The sequence below is a fragment of the Oncorhynchus tshawytscha genome, linkage group LG14, assembly GCF_018296145.1.
Source record: "Oncorhynchus tshawytscha isolate Ot180627B linkage group LG14, Otsh_v2.0, whole genome shotgun sequence".
NCBI lineage: Eukaryota > Metazoa > Chordata > Actinopteri > Salmoniformes > Salmonidae > Oncorhynchus > Oncorhynchus tshawytscha.
Window position 1 is genome coordinate 41,110,955 of NC_056442.1, and position 25,057 is coordinate 41,136,011.

At 43.4% G+C, this 25,057-nt stretch overlaps 1 protein-coding gene across 1 annotated transcript; it reads right to left on the bottom strand.

The window, feature by feature from the left end:
- Positions 1–618: 618 nt before the first annotated feature.
- LOC112267211 (WD repeat and SOCS box-containing protein 1) lies at positions 619–24,496 on the bottom strand. Its single transcript, XM_024445419.2, has 9 exons — positions 24,091–24,496; positions 22,828–22,996; positions 17,775–18,031; positions 11,330–11,461; positions 10,494–10,594; positions 7,379–7,551; positions 7,168–7,281; positions 6,235–6,342; positions 619–2,559 (listed from the first exon to the last, which is right to left on the bottom strand). The coding sequence occupies exons 1-9, from the start codon at positions 24,128–24,130 to the stop codon at positions 2,397–2,399; spliced, it is 1,257 nt and encodes a 418-aa protein (XP_024301187.1). The 5' UTR covers positions 24,131–24,496; the 3' UTR covers positions 619–2,396.
- Between the last annotated feature and the right edge of the window lie 561 nt (positions 24,497–25,057).

Sequence of the window (25,057 nt, forward strand, 5' to 3'; positions counted from 1 at the left end):
GAAAGAAAGAAAAATATTTAATTTAAATTTGATATATTCAACATTTTACTTACACTTGGGGAAGCTATTCTGTAATGATATTGGTAGCTTGGTAAACTTACTTCACACTGAAAGAAGTTACACTAACCCTTTGAAAAATATAGTTTCCTTAACTAAAGTTACTTTGAAAAAGTAGTTCACTACGTCCAAACTACTTTGTGAAAAAGTATATGTAAATCTGAAATGTCAGACTATAAATTGCAAGCAAAGATCACTTTGGGGTCATACAGTATGTTAAACAAAATGTTTAATTTAGCCTATTAAACACCAAATCTAATGTTCCAATTGAGAATTTGGCAGGTTTGATGCCCAAACATTTAGGAAATGATTGCCTACTTCACCCATAGTTTTAGTTAGCTACACCACTACATGGCAAAACATGTATATTAACTACATTAAAAAAACAACCGAGATTGAATTAAGTAACCACCAAAGCTTATGCAAAATGTAGTTAAATTACTAGTTGAACTACATGTAGTTTACTACTCCCCAACACTGGTGAGAACCCAGCGCTTGGATTCATTCACTGGCTCTAGATCTAATCAGCAAAGGCTTTACTAAACACACCAACCCAACCGGTTACTGAAAACAACAGCCTTATGGCTTTACTGACAGGATAAATCAAATCAAATTCACAGATGCACAATAGTTAGAAGTTTTAGCCATGAGAGAGAAAAGTCACTGACTGACAAGAGCACAGGCTATAAACCGAGAGAGAAAGAGAGACCTTTGGCATCAGTATTGACAGACAGAAAACGTATTTCCAACATTGATTAACAGCAGGCCTGTATCCACTACCTAGGTCAACATAAGACAAAATACAAAAAGTAGACCATTAATACTATTCCATTAGGCTCTTCTCAACATTCTGTCTGAAAATAATTCATTTTTCCCCCAATTAAATATTTACTATCAAATGTCTGCCTTCAAAGGCCTGCCAGTCATGTATGACACAATCAATAAAGAGCCCATGCTACAGATGGCAACTGTACATACTTATTATCAGATGTTGTATAGCTCTCCCCTATAGGTTATTTCTTACACTTAAAAACACCACTTTAGAGTTGCGCAGCATAGCACAGGATAGAAAATGGGTTTCAGACCGTCATTAATACGGATGGCAACCGCCTTTTAGGCTTTTTCTGTGTTTTTGAATAAGTCCTAGGGCACACTATAATCCACACTTTCACAGTCTCACCGATTCTGAAGGAGCACAGACTACACCCTGATCTCTACAATAAGAGATAGTCTCATTCATTCATTCATTCATTTACAGGCCTTCACATTAAAACGAGCGAAAACTATGTACAGAGGGAAAAACCCGTTTTCAACAGTCTATTATTCAAAAAGAAAACAGCAGTAAAAAACATACTACGCCCTCTGATACATTCATATACTGGTATAATAATAGGTATTTATAATATATTGTGTATATACACACACATACTTGCACACAATTGTCTATACAGATTTAGTTTTTTTTACAGGTAAAAAATATACATATTATGAGAAGCAAAACAGGTCAGGCCATGGGTCGCTATTATTTTGGAGTGAGATGTGAGACAGTGAAGGCTACAGGCCCTCATTTCCCTCCTGGACAAGAGTGAGGATGGAAGTGTGGAAAGAAAAGCCCATTGAGGAGCTGGGGCAGCGAGTGAGTGAGGGTTAAGACCTGGGGAGATCTAGGGTAGCAGAAAACATTGGAAGGGCACTACACTAAATCTTATCAGCAGTCATTCACTTACCCCAGTGATGTTAAACACCGGATCCAGCCCGCGAGCGCATTCAAGCCGACCCACAGATGGTTTGACTATTTTTTAAATAAATAAATAAAAAAAGGTATTTAGGGAAAGGGAAAACGATCTCAATTGATATTGAAATGACCAAAACCAAATGGAAACTGTAGAAAGGATAATGGACCTCTACTTTTATAGTCTCCTCGATTTGTCCAGCTTTCTAACAAGCATTCGAAATCTAAGATAGCCAGTTAGGGAGCATCGAAAATCTAAAAGTGGCCAATTATCTACAGAGAACAAGTCTCTATTGCAGGAAGAATGCAGAACTATCCAGAGGTGACTGATATGGTAAGGCCATCTTAAGCAGAGAGACAGGCCACTGAAATAACTTAACCATTCAAGCACACTCCCTGAGGGACACCGTGGCTTGCACAAACAAAAGTAAACCAACAAAAATAAATACATAGAAAAAGAAGCTGCCTTGCCACAGAAGAGTATGGGGGTGTTAGTCTGTAAATCAAGTTTTCCTCTTTTGTTGTCTTCTTTATCCTGGGTGTTTTTTCTAGGAAGGTAATATTCATTGGTTTCCATCGTGCGGTGTTGAGCGGTGAGGGTGAAGGGCTAGAGATCTTGGTAAGACAGGTAGGAGCGAATGCGGGGCGGGATGGGCAGCGTCTGCACCTGCTGGGTGGACATGACCCGTCGTAGTGCCATGCGACACAGGTGCTGCAGGCTGGCAATGCCCTTTGGGCACGCCCAGAAATGCACGCTGCCGTCTCGAGATCTGAGAGAGAAACGGGGCGAGAGAAAGTTATTCCCATGTCAATCTATCCCTCACAACAGCACTGAAAGGTAGGTACTAGGTAGCCATGGTCTACCTAACAGAACTGGTTGAAGCATCATTGTAAGACACACCCAGCCTCCTGGATAACCATTAACATATAGGAGCCGCTGCGGTTCCTATAGCATGCAAATAAAAAGCTGGAAAACCAGTTTCTGGCAGTACGTAGTCTTGATTGATTACCTGCCACTTGCCTATAGACTAGGGTGTGTGCAATTCAAACAGGATTAATCCCCCCGAGCACCTAAATGGACTGTATGGGTGTGTGTGGAGAGGTGTAGGTAGGTGTGTAGGAGTGTGTGTGTGTGTGTGTTGAGAGGTGTAAGCAGGTGTGTGTGTGTGTGTGTGTGTGTGTGTGTGTGTGTGGAGAGCTGTAGGTAGGTGTGTAGGAGTGTGTGTGTGCGCGCAGAGGTGTAGGTACAGTATTTAAACTCCGTTTTTCACAATTCCTGACATTTAATCAGAGTAAAAATTCCCTGTCTTAGGTCAGTTAGGATCACCACATTATTTTAAGAATGTGAAATGTCAGAATAATAGTAGAGAGAATGATTTATTTCAAATTGTATTTCTTTCATCACATTCTCAGTGGTTCAGAAGTTTACAAACACTCAATTAATATTTGGTAGCATTGCCTTTAAATTGTTTAACTTGAGTCAAACGTTTCGGGTAGCCTTCCAAAAGCTTCCCACAATGAGTTGGGTGAGTTCTGTCCCATTCCTCCTGACAAAGCTGGTGTAATTGAGTCAGGTTTGTAGGTCTTCTTGCTCGCACACGATTTCTCAGTTCTGCCCACACATTTTCTATAGGATTGTGGTCAGGGCTCATTTTGCTACAACTTGGAAGTATGCTTGGGGTCATTGTCCATTTGGAAGACCCATTTGCAACCAAGCTTTAACCTCCTGACTGATGTCTTGAGATGTTGCTTCAATATATCCACCTAAATTTCCATCCTCATGATGCCATCTATTTTGTGAAGTGCACCAGTCCCTCCTGCAGAAAAGCACCCCCACAACATGATGCTGCCTCCCCCGTGCTTCACGGATGGGATGGTGTTCTTCGGCTTGCAAGCCTCCCCCTTTTTCCTCCAAACATAACGATGGTCATTATGACAAACAGTTCTATTTTTGTTTCATCAGACCAGAGGACATTTCTCCAAAAAATACGATCTTTGTCCCCATGTGCAGTTGCAAACCGTAGTCTGTCTTTTTTTATGCCAGTTTTGGAGCAGTGGCTTCTTCCTTGCTGAGTGGCCTTTCAGGTTATATCGATATAGGACTCGTTTTACTGTGGATAAAGATACTTTTGTACCTGTTTCCTCCAGCATCTTCACAAGGTCCTTTGCTGTTGTTCTGGGATTGATTTGTACTTTTTGCACCAAAGTACGTTCATCTCTTGGAGACAGAATGAGTCTCCTTCCTGAGCGGTATGACGGCAGGGTGGTCCCATGGTGTTTATACTTGCGTACTATTGTTTGTACAGATGAACGTGGTATCTTCAGGCATTTGGAAATTTCTCCCAAGGATGAACTAGACTTGTGGAGGTCTACAATTTTTTTTCCTGAGGTCTTGGCTGCGTTTGAAGGAAGGCATTGAAATACATCCACAGGTACACCTCCAATTGACTCAAATGATGTAAATTAGCCTATCAGAAGCTTCTAAAGCCATGACACAATTTTGACACAATCTGTTGAAGGACACAGTCATCTTAGTGCTTGTAAACTTCTGACCCACTGGAATTGTGATACAGTGAATTATAAGTGAAATAATCTGTCTGTAAACTATTTTTGTCATGCACAAAGTAGATGTCCTAACCGACTTGCCAAAACTATAGTTTGTTAACAAGAAATTTGTGGAGTGGTTGAAAAAACGAGTTTTAATGACTCCAACCTAAGTGTATGTAATCTTCTGACTTCAACTGTAGGTGTGTAGGAGTGTGTGTGTGTGTGTGGGGGGGAGAGGTGTAGGTAGGTGTGTGTGGAGAGGTGTGTGTGTGGAGAGGTGTCGGTAGGAGTGTGTGTGTGTGGAGAGGTGTAGGAAGGTGTTTAGGAGTGTGTGTGTGTAGGTAGGTGTGTAGAGAGGTGTAGGTAGGTGTGTGTGTGTGGGGGAGAGGTGTAGGTAGGTGTGTGTGTGTGTGTGTGTGTGTGTGTGTGTGTGTGTGTGTGTGTGTGTGTGTGAGGTGTCGGAGTGTGTGTGTGTGTGTGTGTGGTGGAGAGGTGTCGGTAGGAGTGTGTGTGGAGAGGTGTCGGTAGGAGTGTGTGTGTGTGGAGAGGTGTAGGTAGGTGTGTGTGTGTGTGGAGAGGTGTAGGTAGGTGTGTGTGTGTGTGTGTAGAGAGGTGTAGGTAGGTGTGTGTGTGTGTGTGTGTGTGTGTGGAGAGGTGTTGGTAGGTGTGTGTGTGTGTGTGTGTGTGTGTGTGTGTGTGTGTGTGTGTGTGTGTGTGTGGGGAGAGGTGTAGGTAGGTGTGTGTGTGTGTGTGTGTGTGTGTGTGTGTGTGTGTGTGTGTGTGGGAGAGGTGTAGGTAGGTGTGTGTGTGTGTGTCTGTGTGTGTGTGTGGTGAGAGGTGTAGGAAGGTGTGTGTGTGTGTGTGTGTGTGTGTGTGTGTGTGTGTGTGTGTGTGTGTGTGGCGAGGTGTAGGTAGGTGTGTGTGTGTGTGTGGAGAGGTGTAGGTAGGTGTGTGTGTGTGTGAGAGGTGTAGGTAGGTGTGTGCGTGTGGGGGGGTGTAGGTAGGTGTGTGTGTGTGTGGAGAGGTGTAGGTAGGTGTGTGTGTGTGGGGAGAGGTGTAGGTAGGTGTGTGTGTGTGTGTGGGGGAGGGTGTAGGTAGGTGTGTGTGTATGTAGGGAGAGGTGTGTGTGTGTGTGTGTGTGTGTGTGTGTAGGGAGAGGTGTGTGTGTGTGTAGGGAGAGGTGTGTGTGTGTGTGTGTGTGTGTGTGTGTGTGGAGAGGTGTGTGTGTGCAGAGGTGTAGGAAGGTGTGTGTGTGTGTGGAGGTGGTGTGTGTGTGTGTAGAAGTGTAGGTAGGTGTGTGTGTGTGTGTGTGTGTGTGGAGAGGTGTAGGTAGGTGTAGGTGTGTGTGTGTGTATGTGTGTGTGTGTGTGTGTGGAGAGGTGTAGGTAGGTGTAGGTGTGTGTGTGTGTATGTATGTGTGGAGAGGTGTCGGTAGGTGTGTTGGAGTGTGTGTGTGTGTGTGTGTGTGGAGAGGTGTCGGTAGGAGTGTGTGTGGAGAGGTGTAGGTAGGTGTGTAGGGGTATGTGTGTGTGTGTGTGTGTGTGTGTGTGGAGAGGTGTAGGTAGGTGTGTGTGGAGAGGTGTAGGTAAGTGTGTGTGTGGAGAGGTGCAGGTAGGTGTGTAGGAGTATGTATGTGTGTGTGGAGAGGTGTAGGTAAGTGTGTGTGTGTGTGTGTGTGTGTGTGTGTGTGTGTGTGGAGAAGTGTCGGTAGGTGTGTGTGTGTGTGTGTGTGTGTGTGTGTGTGTGTGTGTGTGTGTGTGTGTGTGTAGAAGTGTAGTTAGGTGTGTGTGGAGTGGTGTAGGTAGGTGTGTGGGAGTGTGTGTCTGGAGAGGTGTAGTTAGATGTGTGTGTGTCTGGAGAGGTGTAGGTAGGTGTGTAGGAGTGTGTGTGCGCCTCACCCAGCTGCTAAGACACTCCCATCAATGGAGAAGGCACAACAGAGGCCATTAATGAGGGGAGCGATGGCCTTTGGAGACTTCTCATCAATGGTCCAGAAACGCACCATTCTGGGGAGAGAGGGATGGACAGAATGAGTTAGTGGGTGTGTAGAAGAGAGAAAAGGACAAAATAAAGAGGGAGAGATAGACCGCAAGAAGGGCGCTGGTCAGACACAGCTGACACAGATCACATGGGAACTGCATTAGAGCCAAAACAAGCTGGCTGAAAGAATATAGGATTCATATTGTTCCGCTTCAAATAAATTTTAAAAAAGGGTTTATTTTCACTATTAAATCAAATGTAACTGTTCAAATTCAAAATGTTTTATCCTCATCCTATCTGACAAACTAATCTTGGCAGATGTGGCTGAGAAAAACATTTGTCCCCGCCATTTTGTGAGACTTGTTCCTCCCTCTAGCACTGCCTTCGCACTGGTAAACACTTAGCAGCCTAACCAACGAAGGGAAGGGCTAAGGAGAGAAGGAAGCAAGGCGTCAGCGGTTGATTAATGGCCGTCATGTGACCCATTCCCAAAGGGGGCCCTGCCTGGCTGCAACAGCTCTGTTCTCACTCAGACCCCATTAAGAGCCGTGACTCCCTCTCTCTCTCTCCCTCTGCAGCAAACAAACACTTTTTCATCAGCAGAGGGCACGCAGTTTACCATGTATAATGTGAAGTGTGACAGCGCAAGTGAGCTTGGTGAAGCAGCTATGGCCAACACAAACTTACAAATCTACACCAGACACGCTCTACACGTGTGGTAGAAGAGAACGCCTTAGAGAGAGGATCAAGTGGACGTTAGCCATAAGAATCTCAAACATTTTTAAAGCTGAGCTTTTCCTTATTGGACCCTTCTGATGCACCAGACACAGGTCTCAGCCTTTGTTCCTTACCTGTCGTCAGTGATGCTGGCGATGTGACGCCCGTCGTGACAGAATGCTACGGAACGTACCCAGCGATCGTTGGCCCCTCCTGCAAAGATGGGCGAGGGAGGAGGGAAGAGGTGCCTGAAGGAGAGAAAAACACAGAGATAAGAAAACTTCAAGGTCTTAACAACATCATTGTGTCATTGCTTTGCCCTAGTTCCTGGTGTCTGTGACTTACGCTAGCTCCAGCAGCACAGTGCCCACATGGGGGTCCCAGATGATGACGCGGGTGTCGTAGGAAGCGGTGGCGAGCAAGGCGCCATCAGGAGAGAACTCACAGGACACCACGTCATTATGGTGACCCTCCAGCTTCCGGATCAGGGAATATTTATCCATATCCCAAAGGAACACCTACAGAAGGAAGAGGTTCATGTTAGAGCCAATGGAATAACACTATGCAGGGACAAGCATTTTAAACAACTTAAAACACTTAACCTAAAAACTACTGACATAAAATGTCAAAACAGATGCAATGTAAATTACAAGTAGTTAAATTAAGCAACAAAAATAAAACAAGAAATAAACAGAAAAAACTTTGTATGCTCAGTGTCATTTTATGGCTTATGTGTTGAACTACAGACCAAACAATGCACAAAATAAATCACATGCTACTCAAGCAGCAATTCTATGTTATGTAACAAAATGCATGTCACTGCACATCTGGTTTCTTAACATAGCTGCTAAAATAGTGCTCCATATAAATTGTAGTTTTCTTGACGTAGGCTAGCATTTAAACATTAATATCCAATTACAACGTTCTCAATATAAACATTTCTAAGTCTATAGAAAAATAAGAAAATAAAACAAGTAGTAACTTAAGGTAACATAATGTTACTCCACTGGTTTCCCCTTTCAGAGTTCTAGTTCACTGTGATTACAAAAGACTCGCACCTCCGGCGGAAGCCTACGAAGAGACATACTGCAAGAGAAAAAAAACATTTGATGGCCAAAAGGTTGACGCCCTTGGACACACATTTGCAACATGTGCACACGGTTTTCAACAGTCAACCATAAAGCCTTGAACATTCCTTTGCTCCAGAGCAATGTAATGCATGCGCAAGAGGAACATGCCTTGTTTGTTAAAACTTTAAACTGACCAGAACAGAGCAAATCTAATTCAACTCCAATTCTAGAGAGGCTTTAACAGTGATGTTGAACTTGTAACTTTTAGAACCAAAACAAGATTGTATAGGCCTATTGAATAGGTCACAAGGAGTTCTGCAAACATTGCACTTGAGCAAAAGTGCAACATTTCAGCTAAAGTAGATAAATGCCATTCCACAAACAAGTCAATGGTTTCTGGGGGCTACTTCAGTTCAAAATGTTCTCCTACTCCCTCCTCTAGCGTTAGTGTGAAATGAAAGGAATCCAACGCATGAGGCTACTGCCTGTATTTTAGGCAAGCTACACCACTCCACAGTTTATAAGACAGCCAGCTGCCAGTGACTGGAAAATCTGCTCCAAAATGGCAGACAGTTACAGTTGCCTCCTTTGTTTTCTGTGGCGTTTTTAATGAGGCTCAGTTCTCTATAAAATTTCTGTTCAAGCAATTTAGAGTTCAGTTTGAATGTATTAGCGGTTTTGTTTTTTGTACTATGACGAGTATGTGTTTTGGTTTTCAGTCATTCTGTATGAGAGACTGTTCTTCTTCTCCCACTATGGTCACAGAAAATTATTGACCGTTGCGTTTGTTTTCTCTGTTTTAACAAATAAATATGCAAATGCTAATCAAAATGGGACATTTCCGTGAGGAAAATACTGCCCTTTGGCCAATTATGAGGCAACAGGAAATTCACTAACTTACATCATGTTTTTTTCAACTCCAACATAGTCCATGTTCATTTTGGTGGAGTGTTTGGGACAAAGGCAGACATTTATGGGGATGATGGCAGTCTGCAGAGCCACAAAGAGTCCTTTCAATTCTCATTTACGCCAACAATGACCTGTCCCCTGCACACTAACTCCATTACTAAAGGGGCTGAGCGGGGCGGCCACAATAGAGACGGGCGTGCTGACTGGCCCTTAAACATGGGCCCCGGGAGAGAAGTTAGGAGGATAATGGAGAACTAAGGATATCAAACTAAAATTAACTGATGTTAACCTCCTCATTATGGAGAGACATAAATAATCATAACAATGTCATTCATACAAGTTAGAGACTGTGGGAGGGCGAGACTGACATTGAACTGACAACCTAACAAAATGTCAGTTAAGGTATGCTATAATAGGTAGGGTTTCTAATTAAGTACATTTGGGAGTGGGGGGCGAGGTGAGATAGGGAGGGAGGGACAGTAGGAGGTGAAGGAGAGGGGTAAGGGACCATGTGGGTGGGAAGTATTTACTTTCCTGCCGTTTTAAAATCACTGTTTTAGAACTGATATAAAAGGAGGAACTGCGACAGCGGAGGTAGACAAACATGGAGACAGCAGCACCTACGTACGGGAGACCTTGCGGTCAGGTAGGTGCAAGGCTGCCCCCTGGGCAGGGGCACAGTGCGTCCCAGCCCGGCAGTAGTAGTGACACTGGTGCCACCAGCCAGCCGTCTGCACCGGCTGCTTTATGTCAGCGCGGCGCTCCCTCCCTTCAAAAACACTCACACCTGCCACCTGTGACAGGGAAAGCAAGACACTTATGGACACACAGCCTAACAACAATCTAGCTGCACCCTGCACAAGAAGGGTGGAACTGGCTACAGTAACTAACTACTAGCATGTTAATGAGGTTCTTGCAAAGTGTACATCTGTGACTGAAGTCATTAAGTCCAATCCCGCACTGGCTGGGCAGCCATTTTGAGGACTACACCACTTAGCTAACCATCTGATTTTCTCCTTGCATACTCTTTACTAAATACCAGGTAGATTTTTATCAAAAAGGGAAATCCAAAAATATTTAGAACATTTCTTTGAATGATTTTGGTCTGCATTGAGGTTCAAAGGTCATTAAATAAAGCATAGCAATCTGCATCCCTCATTCTAAAGCATCAAATTAACAGTTTAGATTGTGAGCTGGATTGTAGATGGAGGATAAATACCGGAACTATTACAAAAAAGTGTGTGATCATTTGTTTAGTCTACATGCATATTACAATACCAAAGCTATTTCAAACCAAGCCAAACCGAACTACAGGCAGGGTTGTTGAACTAGTCATGACACCAAGCATAACGGTCAAGATTCAGTTGAGGGGAAGGTGGGAGTGTTTCATTGGTAGGTCATTGAGCATAACTAGACAAGCAATAGCACACAGAGAAGCAGTTCATCTCAAAAGGGAGAGAAAGGGGAACAGGTGTACGTACCGATTTACTGGCTCCGACAGAGCAGAGGACTGAGGAGTCTGGTGAGAATGCGCAGCAATAGACCCAGTTCTGATGACCCCGCAACACTTTCACCATGTTGCCTACAACACAGCATCACAGGTTGTTATGACATGTACATGACAGAAAAAATGCACAAACTATTTGCTTTAAAGAAATTATTATTGTGATGAAGTAACAGTACAAATGTCTGCTGATGATGTTTCCAAGGTTTATAGGATTGTCTGCAAGATTTCAATAGCGATAACTGGGCTATTTTAATTAAATGGGCTTAGATAGTAAAATGTAGGTTTTTCCAATTAGGCTCTGGAGACTAGGCTCCTACTGCTTGTGTTTGGTTATGTTGATTGTGTCATTTGAAAACCCGGATTCACAGATAAAATAGATGTGTTAGCCAATAGAGGAGAAACTAGGTCAGACCATGCCATGGCTATGCCTTCCTCTAGGCTTTTGTTCAGGAGACCTTGGACTTGGGCCCAATTTGAACATTCTCTGCTCATGTGAGCTTAGAACGCATGCAGGGGGTGAGGGGCCTTTCAAGGTGGAACCGCCAGCAGCAGTAGCTCATTCCACTGGAACAAAAGCAACTTATCACAACCTCCCTATTTCTTCAGCTTCGTGTGTGGATGTGTATAAGGCAAACACACAAAAACGACATCTGCATGAATCATAATAATCTTGACCTCAACAGATCAGTGTGGCTTGCTGGCACAGCTGTACAAATCTCTAACAAAAACAATAACTATGTTAACAAGCATGGAAAATGGTTTCAGTTCCAAGATAATAAAAAGGTGTTCCTCAGGGCTCAGTGTTCTTACCGTCATCTTTCAGGTCCCAGACCCTCAGGGTTTTGTCTCTGGATGCCGAGACTAGCATGAGGCTGCCATCAGGGGCGAAAGTCAGGTCTCGCACTATATCTGTATGGTCCATGAGATTGAGCAACAGCTTTCCTGTAAAGGGAAACCACCCCAGAGTTAATAATAAAGCTAATGAGATACACAGCACAGACGAATTACTGTAGGTCAACTCCACCACCTCTGTGTACACAGCCTTGGGGAATTTGTCATGATTTGTGGATTAAAATGCCACAGAGCTGCAATTTGCTTTATTCCCTCTGTGGGGTGTAGAATAGTGTGGGTTCTACACCCATGTGAAAAGTAACCAGAGCACTGTCAGTTTGTACAGAGGCACAGAAAAAGAGAGAGTTGGATAGAGTATAGAAAATAAACATTTAAGAGGGGAAAGAAAGAGGGCGGTCACAAATGAATTCTTCATGTAACTAGTCCCACTGACTGTGCTCTTTTCTTTACATGATGAGTTGGAGACCAGGAGAGCTCTATTTCAAAGGCTGGTCCTGGTGTTGACCGTCAGAGTGACTCAGAATACCCTCTGGGTAGACTGACACACAATAGTTGAAAGCAGAGTAATCCTGAGTTAAACCCTGCAATTTGTTACTTCCTGATACTCAGTTCAAACACTGGTTCCATTGAGGGGAGAATGGGACTCAATTACAGTAGCTATTCTCAAATAGTCTGCTAACAGTTGACAACTCTAAATTGGGGTATAATAATCTATTATAATAGTTATTACAATAACATCCTAATTGCACCTGAAGCCAAATCCTAACAAAAGTAATGCCACCGGCAATATTCAGCCATGAAATAAAGAAAGCAAAGCCAGAATAATCAGTTCTTGATAAAGTGAACTGGAGATCTGGATCGATGACAGAATTCCCCGCGATCACTGGAGCCAGGAGTGAAATACAGTTGAAGTCAGAAGATTACATACACTTAGGTTGGAGACATTACAACTCGTTTTTCAACCACTCCACAAATTTCTTGTTAACAAACTATAGTTTTGGCAAGTCGGTTAGGACATCTACTTTGTGCATGACACAAGTCATTTTTCCAACAATTGTTTACAGACAGATTATTTCCCTGTATCACAATTCCAGTGGGTCAGAAGTTTACATACACTAAGTTGACTGTGAAAATTCCAGAAAATGATGTCATGGCTTTAGAAGCTTATGATGGGCCAATTGACATCATCCGAGTCAATTGGAGGTGTACCTGTATTTGTATTTCAAGGCCTATCTTCGAACTCAGTGCCTCTTTGCTTGACATCATGGGAAAATCAAAAGTAATCAGCCAAGACCTCAGAAAAACAATTGTAGGCCTCCACAAGTCTGGTTCATCCTTGGGAGAAATTTCCAAATGCCTGAAGGTACCACGTTCATCTGTACAAACAATAATACGCAAATATAAACACCATGGGACCATGCAGCCGTCATACCGCTCAGGAAGGAGACTCGTTCCGTCTCCTAGAGATGAACGTACTTTGGTGCGAAAAGTGCAAATCAATCCCAGAACAACAGCAAAGGACCTTGTGAAGATGCTGGAGGAAACAGGTACAAAAGTATCTATATCTACATAACCTGAAAGGCCACTCAGCAAGGAAGAAACTGTAGGTATGTGAGAGAAAGAGTGGGAGAGAGAACCAATTAATCTAGGAGAGAGGGGGGCCTAGCGGGGTTGTGACATCAGCACTGTGTTGGCAGCAGGGAGAGAGGGGCCGTGGGCAAACATCATCATTCAGGTGTGTCAGTAAAAAACATGGGAGGAGAGGAGGTGCAAGCAGACAGCCAGCTGGGCTAAAATGAACGTCAACACATTATATCACCCACTGACTGTCTCCAACACAGCCTGATGGGTAGGATTTCTAAACTTTAAATATTGTTAATCATCAGTTATACTCGAGGCATGAGGAGTGCCATAGTCTAGTTTCTACACCAGAAGTTAATGGGTATCTGTAGGAGGAATGTATATGGGGTCAGGGAAGGTTGGATAGGAGCCAGGGGGCTTTGGGAGGTGCTGAGTAGAGGAGAGGCAATCACATGATTGCAGTCACTGAATGGTGGAGAGCTGTGGAGTAGTGAGGAAGGGGGTAGAGGTCAGGTCAGCTTAAGGGAGAAGGAGCAGTTTGTGGCCCGCATCACTTGACCTAGTAATAAAGATGTAATGTTTAGAGAGGAGGAGACTCCACCCAAATTGGGGTATATAAACTCAGCTAAAAAATGTACGTCCTCTCAAACTTAACATGTGTAAATATTTGTATGAACATATGATTCAACAACTGAGACAAACTGAATAAGTTCCACAGACATGTGTCTAACAGAAATTGTATAACGCGTCCCTGAACAAAGGAGGGGGGGGTCAAAATAATAGTCAGTATCTGGTGTGGCCACCAGTTGCATTAAGTACTGCAGTGCATCTCCTCCTCTTGGACTGCACCAGATTTGCTGGTTCTTGCTGTGAGATGTTACCCCACTCTTCCACCAAGGCACCTGCAAGTTCCCGGACATTTATGGGGGGGAATGGCCCTAGCCCTCATCCTCCTATCCAACAGGTCCCAGATATGCTCAATGGGATTGATATCCGGGCTCTTCACTGGCCATGGCAGAACACTGACATTGCTGTCTTACAGGAAATCACTCGCAGAACATGCAGTATGGCTGGTTGCATTGTCATGTTTGTCACGTTGTTGCCGGTGATGTCTGGTGAGGACCTGCCTTACAACAGGCCTACAAGCCCTCAGTCCAGCCTCTCTCAGCCTATTGCGGACAGTCTGAGCACTGATGGAGGGATTGTGCCTCCCTGGTATAACTCGGGCAGTTGTTGTTGCCATCCTGTATCTGTCCCGCAGGTGTGGTGTTCAAATGTACCGATCCTGTGCAGGTGTTGTTACATGTGGTCTGCCACTGTGAGGATGATCAGCTGTCCGTCCTGTCTCCCTGTAGCGCTGTCTTAGGCGTCTCACAGTACGGACATTGCAATTTATAGGCACTGGCCACATCTGCGGTCCTCATGCCTCCTTGCAGCATGCCTAAGGCACGTTCACGCAGATGAGCAGGGACCCTGGTCATCTTTCTTTGTTTTTCAGAGTCAGTCGAAAGGCCTCTTTCGTGTCCTAAGTTTTCATAACTGTGACCTTAATTGCCTACCGTCTGTAAGCTGTTAGTGTCTTAACGACTGTTCCACAGGTGCATGTTCATGAATTGTTTATGGTTCATTGAACAAGCATGGGAAACTGTTTAAACTCTTTACAATGAAGATCTGTGATGTTATTTAGATTTTTACAAATTAACTTTGACAGATAGGGTCCTGAAAAAGGGATGTCTCTTTTTTTGCTGAGTTTATATACCGTAATTTCCGAACTATAAGCCGCTACTTTTTTCCCACGCTTTGAACCTCGCGGTTTATACAATGACGCGGCTAATTTATGGATTTTTCCCGCTTTCACAAGATTAATGCCGCCAAAAAACTGAGCACCGTCACATAATGTGACGTAAATCGAGCGCGCTCAAACTTCCCATCATTCTGATTACGGTAGTCATGTTGTCACCCTCATCATGACAAAGACACGGAGAAATGCATATGATGCAGCTTACAAGTTGAAGGCGATTGATCTGGCTGTTGGAAAAGGAAATAGAGCTGCTGCACGGGAGCTTGGCCTTAATGAGTCGATAAAACGTTGGAAACAGCAGCGTGAGGAACTGACTCAGTGCAAAAAGACAACAAAAGCTTTCAGAGGGAAGAAAAGCAGATGGCCCGAACTAGAAAATGAACTTGAAGACTGGGTCAACACACAGAGAGCAGATGGCCGAGGTGTTTCAACTGTGCAGATCCGACTGAAAGCCAAAACAATCGCCACCGCAATGAAGTTTGAGGATTATAGAGGTGGACCATCGTGGTGTCTTAGATTTATGAGACGTAAAAGCCTGTCCATCAGGGTACGGACGAGTCTGTGTCAGCAGCTCCCTCCCGTCTACGAGGAAAAAGTTTCAAACTTCCGCAAATTCACTGATGCAAAGATAGAGGAGCATTCCATCGGCCCGCACGACACCATAAATATGGATGAGGTTCCTCTGACGTTGACCTGCCTCTCACTCGGACTGTCAACAGGAAAGGCGAACCGTCACGTTGAAAACAACTGGGCATGAAAAAACGCACTTCACCTGTGTTCTGAGCTGCACTGCATCGGGAGAAAAACACACTTCACCTGTGTGCTGAGCTGCACCGCATCGGGAGAAAAACGCACTTCACCTGTGTTCTGAGCTGCACCGCATCGGGAGAAAAACGCACTTCACCTGTGTTCTGAGCTGCACCGCATCGGGAGAAAAACGCACTTCACCTGTGTTCTGAGCTGCACCGCATCGGGAGAAAAACGCACTTCACCTGTGTTCTGAGCTGCACCGCATCGGGAGAAAAGCACACTTCACCTGTGTTCTGAGCTGCACCGCATCGGGAGAAAAACACACTTCACCTGTGTTCTGAGCTGCACCGCATCGGGAGAAAAACACACTTCACCTGTGTTCTGAGCTGCACCGCATCGGGAGAAAAGCTTCCACCGATGTTGATTTTTAAACGCATGACGATGCCAAAAGAAAAATTCCAGAGAGGAATTGTTGTGAAAGTCAACAAGAAAGGATGGATGACGGAAGGCCTAATGCATGAATGGCATACGGAGTGTTACGGCAAGCGACCGGGAGGAATCTTTCACAAGAACAAGGCATTGCTCGTGTTGGACAGCATGAGGGCCCACATAACAGATTCTGTGAAAGAAGCCATCAAGAGGACAAACTCAATTCCAGCTGTGATTCCTGGGGGCACAACAAAGTATTTGCAGCCACTCGACATCAGTGTAAATCGTGCATTTAAGGTGGCGCTCCGTGTTCAGTGGGAGGCTTGGATGACAAGTGGGGAGAAATCCTTCACTAAAACGGGCCGCATGCGAAGAGCCACTTATGGTCAAGTCTGCCAGTGGGTCCTGACAGCGTGGAGCATTGTCAAAAAATCCACTATCATCAACGGGTTTCGAAAGGCTGGACTGCTGCGTGTTGTTGAGGGCAGTTCAGTTCAGTTCAATTGGGTAAATGCAGATGGTCAACCCCATTCTCCAGCCCATTTATTTAAAGCTGCTATACAGCTCAATTGGGCAAAAGGTTGTAACGCTTTTGAATTGAAAATTATATTAAATGTATTTAAATCGTGTAATGTCCTTTTAAAAGTCACCAGAAGCGATCTTCTCATAATCATGCAAAAAAAGATATATCACAGGTGTGCATGACCCCACCCAGCAAAAAGGAACCTGCCTGAAACCCCCCAAAAGCTAAGTTTGACACCGCTGCTGAAAATTTAAGACACGAGGTACCACACGAGGTACCACCACTCTCCGCAAGACATATCATGTCCGCTCCCCTTGTTTGCTCCCTTTCACATACAGTGGGGCAATAAAGTATTTAGTCAGCCACCAATTGTGCAAGTTCTCCCACTTAAAAAGATGAGAGAGGCCTGTCATTTTCATCATAGGTACACTTCAACTATGACTGCAAAATGAGAAAAAAAATCCAGAAAATCACATTGTAGGATTTTTAATGAATTTATTTGCAAATTATGGTGGAAAATAAGTATTTGGTCACCTACAAACAAGCAAGATTTCTGGCTCTCACAGACCTGTAACTTCTTCTTTAAGAGGCTCCTCTGTCCTCCACTCGTTACCTGTATTAATGGCACCTGTTTGAACTTGTTATCAGTATAAAAGACACCTGTCCACAACCTCAAACAGTCACACTCCAAACTCCACTATGGCCAAGACCAAAGAGCTGTCAAAGGACACCAGAAACAAAATTGTAGACCTGCACCAGGCTGGGAAGACTGAATCTGCAATAGGTTAGCAGCTTGGTTTGAAGAAATCAACTGTGGGAGCAATTATTAGGAAATGGAAGACATACAAGACCACTGATAATCTCCCTCGATCTGGGGCTCCACGCAAGATCTCACACCGTGGGGTCAAAATGATCACAAGAACGGTAAGCAAAAATCCCAGAACCACACGGGGGGACCTAGTGAATGACCTGCAGAGAGCTGGGACCAAAGTAACAAATCCTACCATCAGTAACACACTACGCCGCCAGGGACTCAAATCCTGCAGTGCCAGACGTGTCTGCTTAAGCAGAGCCGCCCAGCTGGTCGTGATGTTCATGTTTGGGGCGGCAGGGTAGCCTAGTGGTTAGAGCATTGGACTAGTAACCGGAAGGTTGCAAGTTCAAACCCCCGAGCTGACAAGGTACAAATCTGTCGTTCTGCCCCTGAACAGGCAGTTAACCCACTGTTCCTAGGCCGTCATTGAAAATAAGAATTCCTCCTTACTTGCCTAATTAAATAAAGGTAAAATAAATAAAAACATGTTTAATCAGGTGCTCACCAGTATAGACGTCCCAGATCTTGACACGTCCATTATTGAGGCCCGTGGCAAGCAGCAGCTGGTCCTGACCGAACTTGAAACGGTGCCACTCGATGTTGACGCAGCGACTCTGCTTCTCTGGCACAGACGAGCCAAAGGCCAGGCCCCACACGATGTCACCGCAGTCGATGGTATGCTCCCTGGGCTCGCCCACTGGCACCACTGTTCCCCCCTCGCTGTTCTGCTGAGGGCCCACTCCGGTGGAGCCTTCCCCAACACTGGAGAGTGGGATAGGAAAAGAGGAAAGACAGGGAGTGAGATGGGGGCAGAAAAATGAGGGTAATGGAGGGAAAGGAGAGGGAGAAACATGAGTTACATGTAGGTGAACACATTACTTTTTAATGTAACGCACCTGAATTCAATGCCAAACAGCTAAAATAATTTTGCCCATACAGGAGGAGAGCACTGAGTGATACATGCAGTCTAATGTGGTGAGAGAGGGTTGACTAACTTGGTCCATGAGTTTCATATTGTTAAGAAAGATATTCTGATGATTATTCCCGATTGGAATTTGGCCTCCAGGTAACCACTAAGGACAGAAGTCATCATAAACAGGTCTTAGTAACTGATATCTGGGCCCATGAGCCACAGAATCAGCCATGGGTGTCCTTTTAAAATGTATAGTCTATTGAACCTCTAGGTCTAAGCCTTGATTCAATGTTTTGACCAAGGGCAGGGAAGGATGAGACAACAAACATGTCATTTTAATGAGATGTGCCTTTCCACATTCTGGCTGTTCAACAGCAGAGAATACCCACAACTCAGCGAGATGGCAGCGAAGACATTAATTACCTTTCAATCTACATACTTATATGAGACAGGCTTCTCCTCTCTTGCTGCAACAAAATCTAAATATTGCAGCAGACTGGCTGTTAAAAACCCCCTCAGTGTCCCTCTCCTCCTTCCCTCTGAGGTTTGACCTGTTGTTGTCCAAGTGGCTGGTACACCAGTCTCAATGATTGAGTGAGTCAAACATCTTTTAACATTATATTTATTTAACATAGTATATATATTGATATATTGTTATTTGCTTATAAAGATTCAGTTGCTATTAGTGATGCACCGATATGACATTTTTGGCCGATACCGATATTAGATATTTTACCTACCAAAAACATCTGATACCGATAAAAAAAAATGTTTTGTGGCCTTAAGCATTCTAGTACAGTTAAATCGTTCACACACACACGTCGGTCTCAGGCACTGAGAGAGGCATCCCTACAGTCCCTGGTTCGAATCCAGGCTGTACCACAACCGGTCGTGATTGGGAGTCCCATAGGGCAGTGCACAATTGGCCCAGCGTTGTCCGGGTTCGGCCGGCAGTCATTGGAAATAAGAACTTGTTCTTAACTGACTTGTCTAGTTAAATAAAAGGTTACACACACACTAAAAAGTTACTTTGTTGGCATTCACATAGGTCCCCATTACCAGTAAAATATAATCAAAACCTATTTCTTTCACTTACTTGCTGTGCTGTTTCGTTGTTCATTTGTTTCATTCTCATCCAGGATTTCATCATATATGTCAAGCAGTGAAGTTTCAGCTCTGTCCGTAGCCTCTTCCTCGGAGCGCACTATCACTGTGTCCGTTTCCGTCATGTCCAGCTGTGTATGTACACCTTGTTTCTTGTCTACATCACAGTAGCGGTCCTTGTATATAACATCGAGCATGGTGGCGACAGGGTAAAGAGAGAATGTCACCGAATCGCTTGTTCACAGCCTGTGTGGGCCGTTTTGTTGCAGGGGCAAACTGTTGTCAATGGCAACTGTTTCATACGCCAATGTGGGCCAGTAAAAACATCCAACTCATCAGGAAAATGGGCCATCTTCACTCCATAGAAAATAGTCAGCACTAATGCCGCACACTAGCTAACTGGTTAGCTTAGCATTGACGAAGTCAGAATGGGCATGCGCACTCCACTGTTATGTGACAGAATCGGTGGCGTTAGAAAAGATATAAACGCAAGATGTAAAGTGTTGGTCCCATGTTTCATGAGCTGAAAAAATATATTTTCCATACGCACATAAAGCTTCTCAGATACAACTTTCCTCAGTACGAAATCCTCGATGACCCACTCTGCTGTCAGACTTAGCATGCTCATAGGGCTGATATCGCTGGTCCACATGTCAGTCGTGAAGCTAATAGCAGTGACGCTATTACTGTGTAACTCCGAGAGGGCAACATCTGAAAAATAGCACACTTGGTAGTGTGTACCGGGTGCTCGACCAGTCGGCAAAATCCAATATCACCCATGACAGAGAACGGTTGATTGTCAAGGGCAATGAATTCCATTATCTTGCCTTTAATGGATTTCGGCTTTGAGTTGCCTCGCTGAAATTTCCTTACTCCTTCAAATGCCTGCTCGATCCACACAGCAGACATTGTGGGCTAGGTTAGGAATTCTGTGTTGCACATGTAGCGCAACATTTTACGTGGCGTCATTACATCATCTACCTACGTTATATAGGTATGCACGTCAGCTTTGACATCGGTTTTGCACATCAGCGTTAAACTAGACATCGGGCCAATACCGATGTTGCCATTTTTAGCTAATATCGGCCAATTCCGATATGTTCACCGATATATCGTGCATCCCTAGTTGTTGTTATATTGTTTTTATTGACAACACAGATAATGTGATTGTGTATAATGACTAAATTATATTATTTTTGTTTTGTCATTTATAGACAGACAGCCCCTGAAGAGAGCACAGACAGAGCGACACTGCCCATGTGTACAACACAGACAGACAAACCATGAAGGAAGCCAATTAAATACACAATTCATTAATTTAGTGTAAAGTAAAAAATAAATGAATGTTCATTAAAAAAGCGATAATGAATTATAAAAAATATATGTAAAGTCCCTGGCTCAAAAATGTTTGCGAAAGATACGTTCCTCTAAGACAGCCCATCTGCCCATATTAATACCTCTGTCTATGTCGGTCTATTAAACATTTAAATATTGAACTTGTTCGCTTATATTTTGCATCTAGTATATCTCTACACCGTGACCGCTTTTCAATTTCTAACAATCTCTCTCCACTAGACAGGACTTGCCTAGCTAACCACAACCACATCCAATAGGTAATACCAAACAGTGTACTACAACATGTCTACTCTACAATAAGCTCTTTTTGCTCAGACAAGTTGAAAAGGTTCTGGGGAGGTCACAAGGCTTTATTGTGTGGAAAAAGAGCCAGCTCTGCAGAAAGGCAACTGATAATACATGCCACGTGTCCTTGGCAGCTTGCTCCACAGTTTCCTCCTCACAGGGAAGGATAGCACAAGTAATGAACTACAACTACTAGAATATTCTAGAACGAGCCCAAGAACTCAACTAGAACTGTAAACAACAATTTGGACTGTCAGAATCTAGAATGAATTTTCAGTTCTGTGGTGTTATAGAATGTTGTGGATATTAGAAAATCAGATTGGATGCACCTAGGTCTTAGTCTGACTGACACCTAACTCGAAGTCGTCCTGACTTTACAGTCTGGATAGACTATTTTGATGTCAGCATGATGCCTCGATAATGAAGGCTGTGTTTTTAAATAATTAGTTATCTTCGGTCTTTCTCACTCAAACACCCACATGGTGAGCCACATACAGCCCCTGAGCACCACCCCCTTCCAATACAACTGTTGGATTTTCAAACCCAAACAATGTGAAGTCTCAACCCCCCATGAAAAAAAAAACACATCAGAGAACCAATCAAAGCTCAGCAAGAATGAAGCACAAATACTGCATTTACAACAGCCTCCTGTCCAGACCAGGGTCGGAGCTCCCTCTGACCATGTGAGCCGCGTCAGCCAGGCTACCCTGGCCTGTTACTCGACATGAAAAGGAAGTAGGCTGTAGCCCTGAAATAATGTAAAAGTGCATTTATAGCCCTCAGCCTTCCTTTAGTATTGATTTGATGTGTCATTGTTTACAGAAGGGTTTACAGCCTGACACCAAGTAGTTGACTTCATGGCAGTAAACCTTACATTATTTTACAACATAAGGATACAGTAATAAAACCCTAAGCTGCTGTGTGTTGCTTTCTCTTGTCTCCAAAGACAAGAAGCTTTTCTAACGTGCTAAAATCCTAGGCTAAGATAACACAAGGCCCTTGAGTATATATCCACTTCTGAATAACAAGAAGCAGTGTCTCCTTTCCTCTAACTTGGTTTACCAAGAACTCCTCATTAATGAAAGTCCACTCGACGTTATCAACAATCAGCTGCTGCTTTAAAAATAGCAGAATCTAGTACAGAACACCATCAAGATATTCAAGCAAAACAAAAGAGCATATTATAAGAAACATTAAGAGACAGGAATGATGCAACAATATAGAAAAATACAGTACCAGTCAAAAGCTTGGACAAACGTACCTATTCAATGATTTTTCTTTATTTTACTGTGGGGGATTTTTATTTATTTATATACAGTACCAGTGGGGGGCTACAGCCTACTTCCTTTTTAAGTCGAGTAACAGGCCAGCGTAGCCTGGCTGACGCAGCTCCAGTGGTCAGAGAAGGAGCGCCGCCACTGGCCTGACAGGAGGCTGTTGTAAATGCAGTATTTGTGCTTAATTCTTGTTGAAGCCTTTGGAAGTGTGCCGTAGCCTTTGGAAGTGTGCCGTGCGACCTGTTAAAGTAAGAGTGGAGGAGTGCTGAAAGGGCCTTAAAACACCAGACAATGAAACAGGCACGGCAGCCACCAAATGAATACCCATGGGCACCAGCAACACACCAGCACATGCCACATTCACTGTCTCTCTTGCTCCCCTGCTCTCTACTGCTGTCTCTGCCAAATAGGACTCCACGCCAGTCAGTGCATTCATTGCACAGACAAATTAGTTAGGCTATTCAGATATGTTAAACTGTTGAATTTCAAAACTCAAAGGAATAGTTGCTTCTGTAGGCCTCCCTCAAAATGTAAACAGACCTCTGAAGTAGGGCCTAACCTGTTACTTTCTGATCACAATTGTACTGACCAAGAATGTGGTTAGGCCTAGTACAGGTACTTACAAATTCTTCAGGCATTTTGACCAGGGAACGAGCGTCACAATGCGATGCCCTTGAGACCAAGCGAAGTAGGAACCATCAGGTGCAAAGGCTACAGTCCAGGTCTCTCGCCCAGACTTCTGGTCAAAGGGAGCAACAGGCACTAAGAGTTCACCAATGAACTTAGCCTTACCTGAAAACAGAAACAAGAGGTCAGCAAGGGAACAATAGCACAAATACCATGATGACATGGTGCTTGTGAGCAACATCTGAATGATAGTGTAGAAAAGATGCTTTGGGGCCAACTGACCGTAGTCTGGTGGAACCAGCCTGATCACTGCTTTCATCATTCTATTTCACCAGCCTGGTCGCTGCATTCATCAATCTATTTCTAAAGGCGAACACAGATCAGGCTGGTTCCACCACCCTAAGCTGACCTCTGGTGTAGCTGGATATGAACCTTCAATGTCAGAATTGATGCTTAAAAGTAACTTTACTGAGAGATTCTGAGAGTCAATACTGTTTTGTTATTTGACATGCCATTACAAATGTAAATCAATGCTAATGAAGTTGGCTATAAAACACAACATATTATTAGCCCAAATAAACTTATTTTAAATGGGTATCATAAAGATATGGTTGACCAAGTAGCTAAATGAGACATATATCACGTTGATTTATTACGCAGTGTTGCAACAAAACACACTATTGTATTTATTTATTATTAGCCCAACTTATTTTAACTGGGTAACATAAACATTCGGTTGGAATACAAATCATATATCACATTAATGTATTACGTAATAGAGGTGTTGCAACAAAACATCCGTTTTATACAATAGCTATCTGATAAATCAGTGCGCTTCCCCGACTAATGAGGAATGAGCCATACTTCAGAAACGTAGTTACCGCCGTCGCCTCCACCATCGAATGACGTGAGAAACAAAGTGTGCCGAATGCTCGTGCGATGTGTGGGTACAGAGTTTCTACCGTATTGTCTTTGGTGTGGTGGCACCTAGTATAAACCGCGGGTGCATGGTGAATATGTGACTGTAGTGTGTGAGTCTCTAGTCTAGTAAATAGGTTATATGCTATGGAAGGAACGACTTGACCTACAATAGAAAATAAAGTAAGACTACCTATGACGTCACCGACAGATGAAAGGTGTAACATAGTAGCTGGCTAGCTATCTAGGTTAATGTATCTTAGATAGCGAGATGAACATTAACGTTTGCAACCCCTCCACCCCAAACACAGAGCAGGATAGTGAAAAGGATCTCAACCTACCTATTTCATTTTCGTTTACAGAATTAGGGAAGCTTGCCATCTAAATAGAAACCGGATCCGTAGAGAAAAGACTATTGGTTTAATAACAAAAGTTTTGTGGAAAATAAACAAAGTAGCTAGCTTTATAATTAGCCAGAGAGAAAGCTGGATTCCGACGTCTGGAATGCTGTGCACGTCGCGCACGTAGCCTGCTGCAAATTTAATATCGCGTGAGCCCTAAAAAAAACAATTATTTTAGGAATTATCTTCTTTAAAATCCGTGTGCAGACTAGGTTTTGTTCAATTCAACTGGATGGCTAAAATCTGCGTATATTGAAATCCACGAAATGACTTGTTACAAGCACACCGTTGAAATACAATGGCTGAAGAGTAGACTTGATTGCATATTTTCTTTCACTGGGGAGGTGAGGTCTATCTGAGTGGCAGAGTTTTTTGTCATACGTCATCACAGTTACCAAGGTGATAAAATGGCACCTCCCCTTCATTTGTAACCGTTTTCCACTCTCATTTACAACCATTTATATATTTCTCTCTTACTGTGCACTGTTCCATTGCAACGGCAAACTGGTATATATAACAAATATATTTCAAACCAGAACTATTTTTCTGTTGAAGCTTAAAGCTATGGGGAGGGGGACAACAAAATTAAATGTGCATCGTTTACATTGGGGAATTTGTATTTATTTTATGTATTTATTTAACCTTTATTTACAGCTGAAGTCAGAAGTTTACATACACCTTAGCCAAATACATTTAAACTCAGTTTTTCACAATTCCTGACATTTACTCAAAGTAAACATTCCCTGTCTTAGGTCAGTTAGGATCAACACTTTATTTTAAGAATGTGAAATGTCAGAATAATAGCAGAGATAATTATTTATTTCAGCTTTCATTTCTTTCATCACATTCCCAGTGGGTCATAAGTTAACATACACTGCACTAGTGTTTGGTAGCATTCCCTTTAAAT

Excerpts from the sequence above, each read along its gene's own strand:
- LOC112267211 (XM_024445419.2), bottom strand. The coding sequence starts at position 24,130 with ATGGCAAGCTTCCCTAATTCTGTAAACGAAAATGAAATAG. Across the intron at positions 7,552-10,493 it reads CTGTCGGAGCCAGTAAATCG|GTGTTCCTTTGGGATATGGA; the intron begins GTACGTACACCT and ends TTCCTTCTGTAG. Across the intron at positions 7,282-7,378 it reads ACTGTGCTGCTGGAGCTAGC|GCACCTCTTCCCTCCTCCCT; the intron begins GTAAGTCACAGA and ends TCTCTCCTTCAG.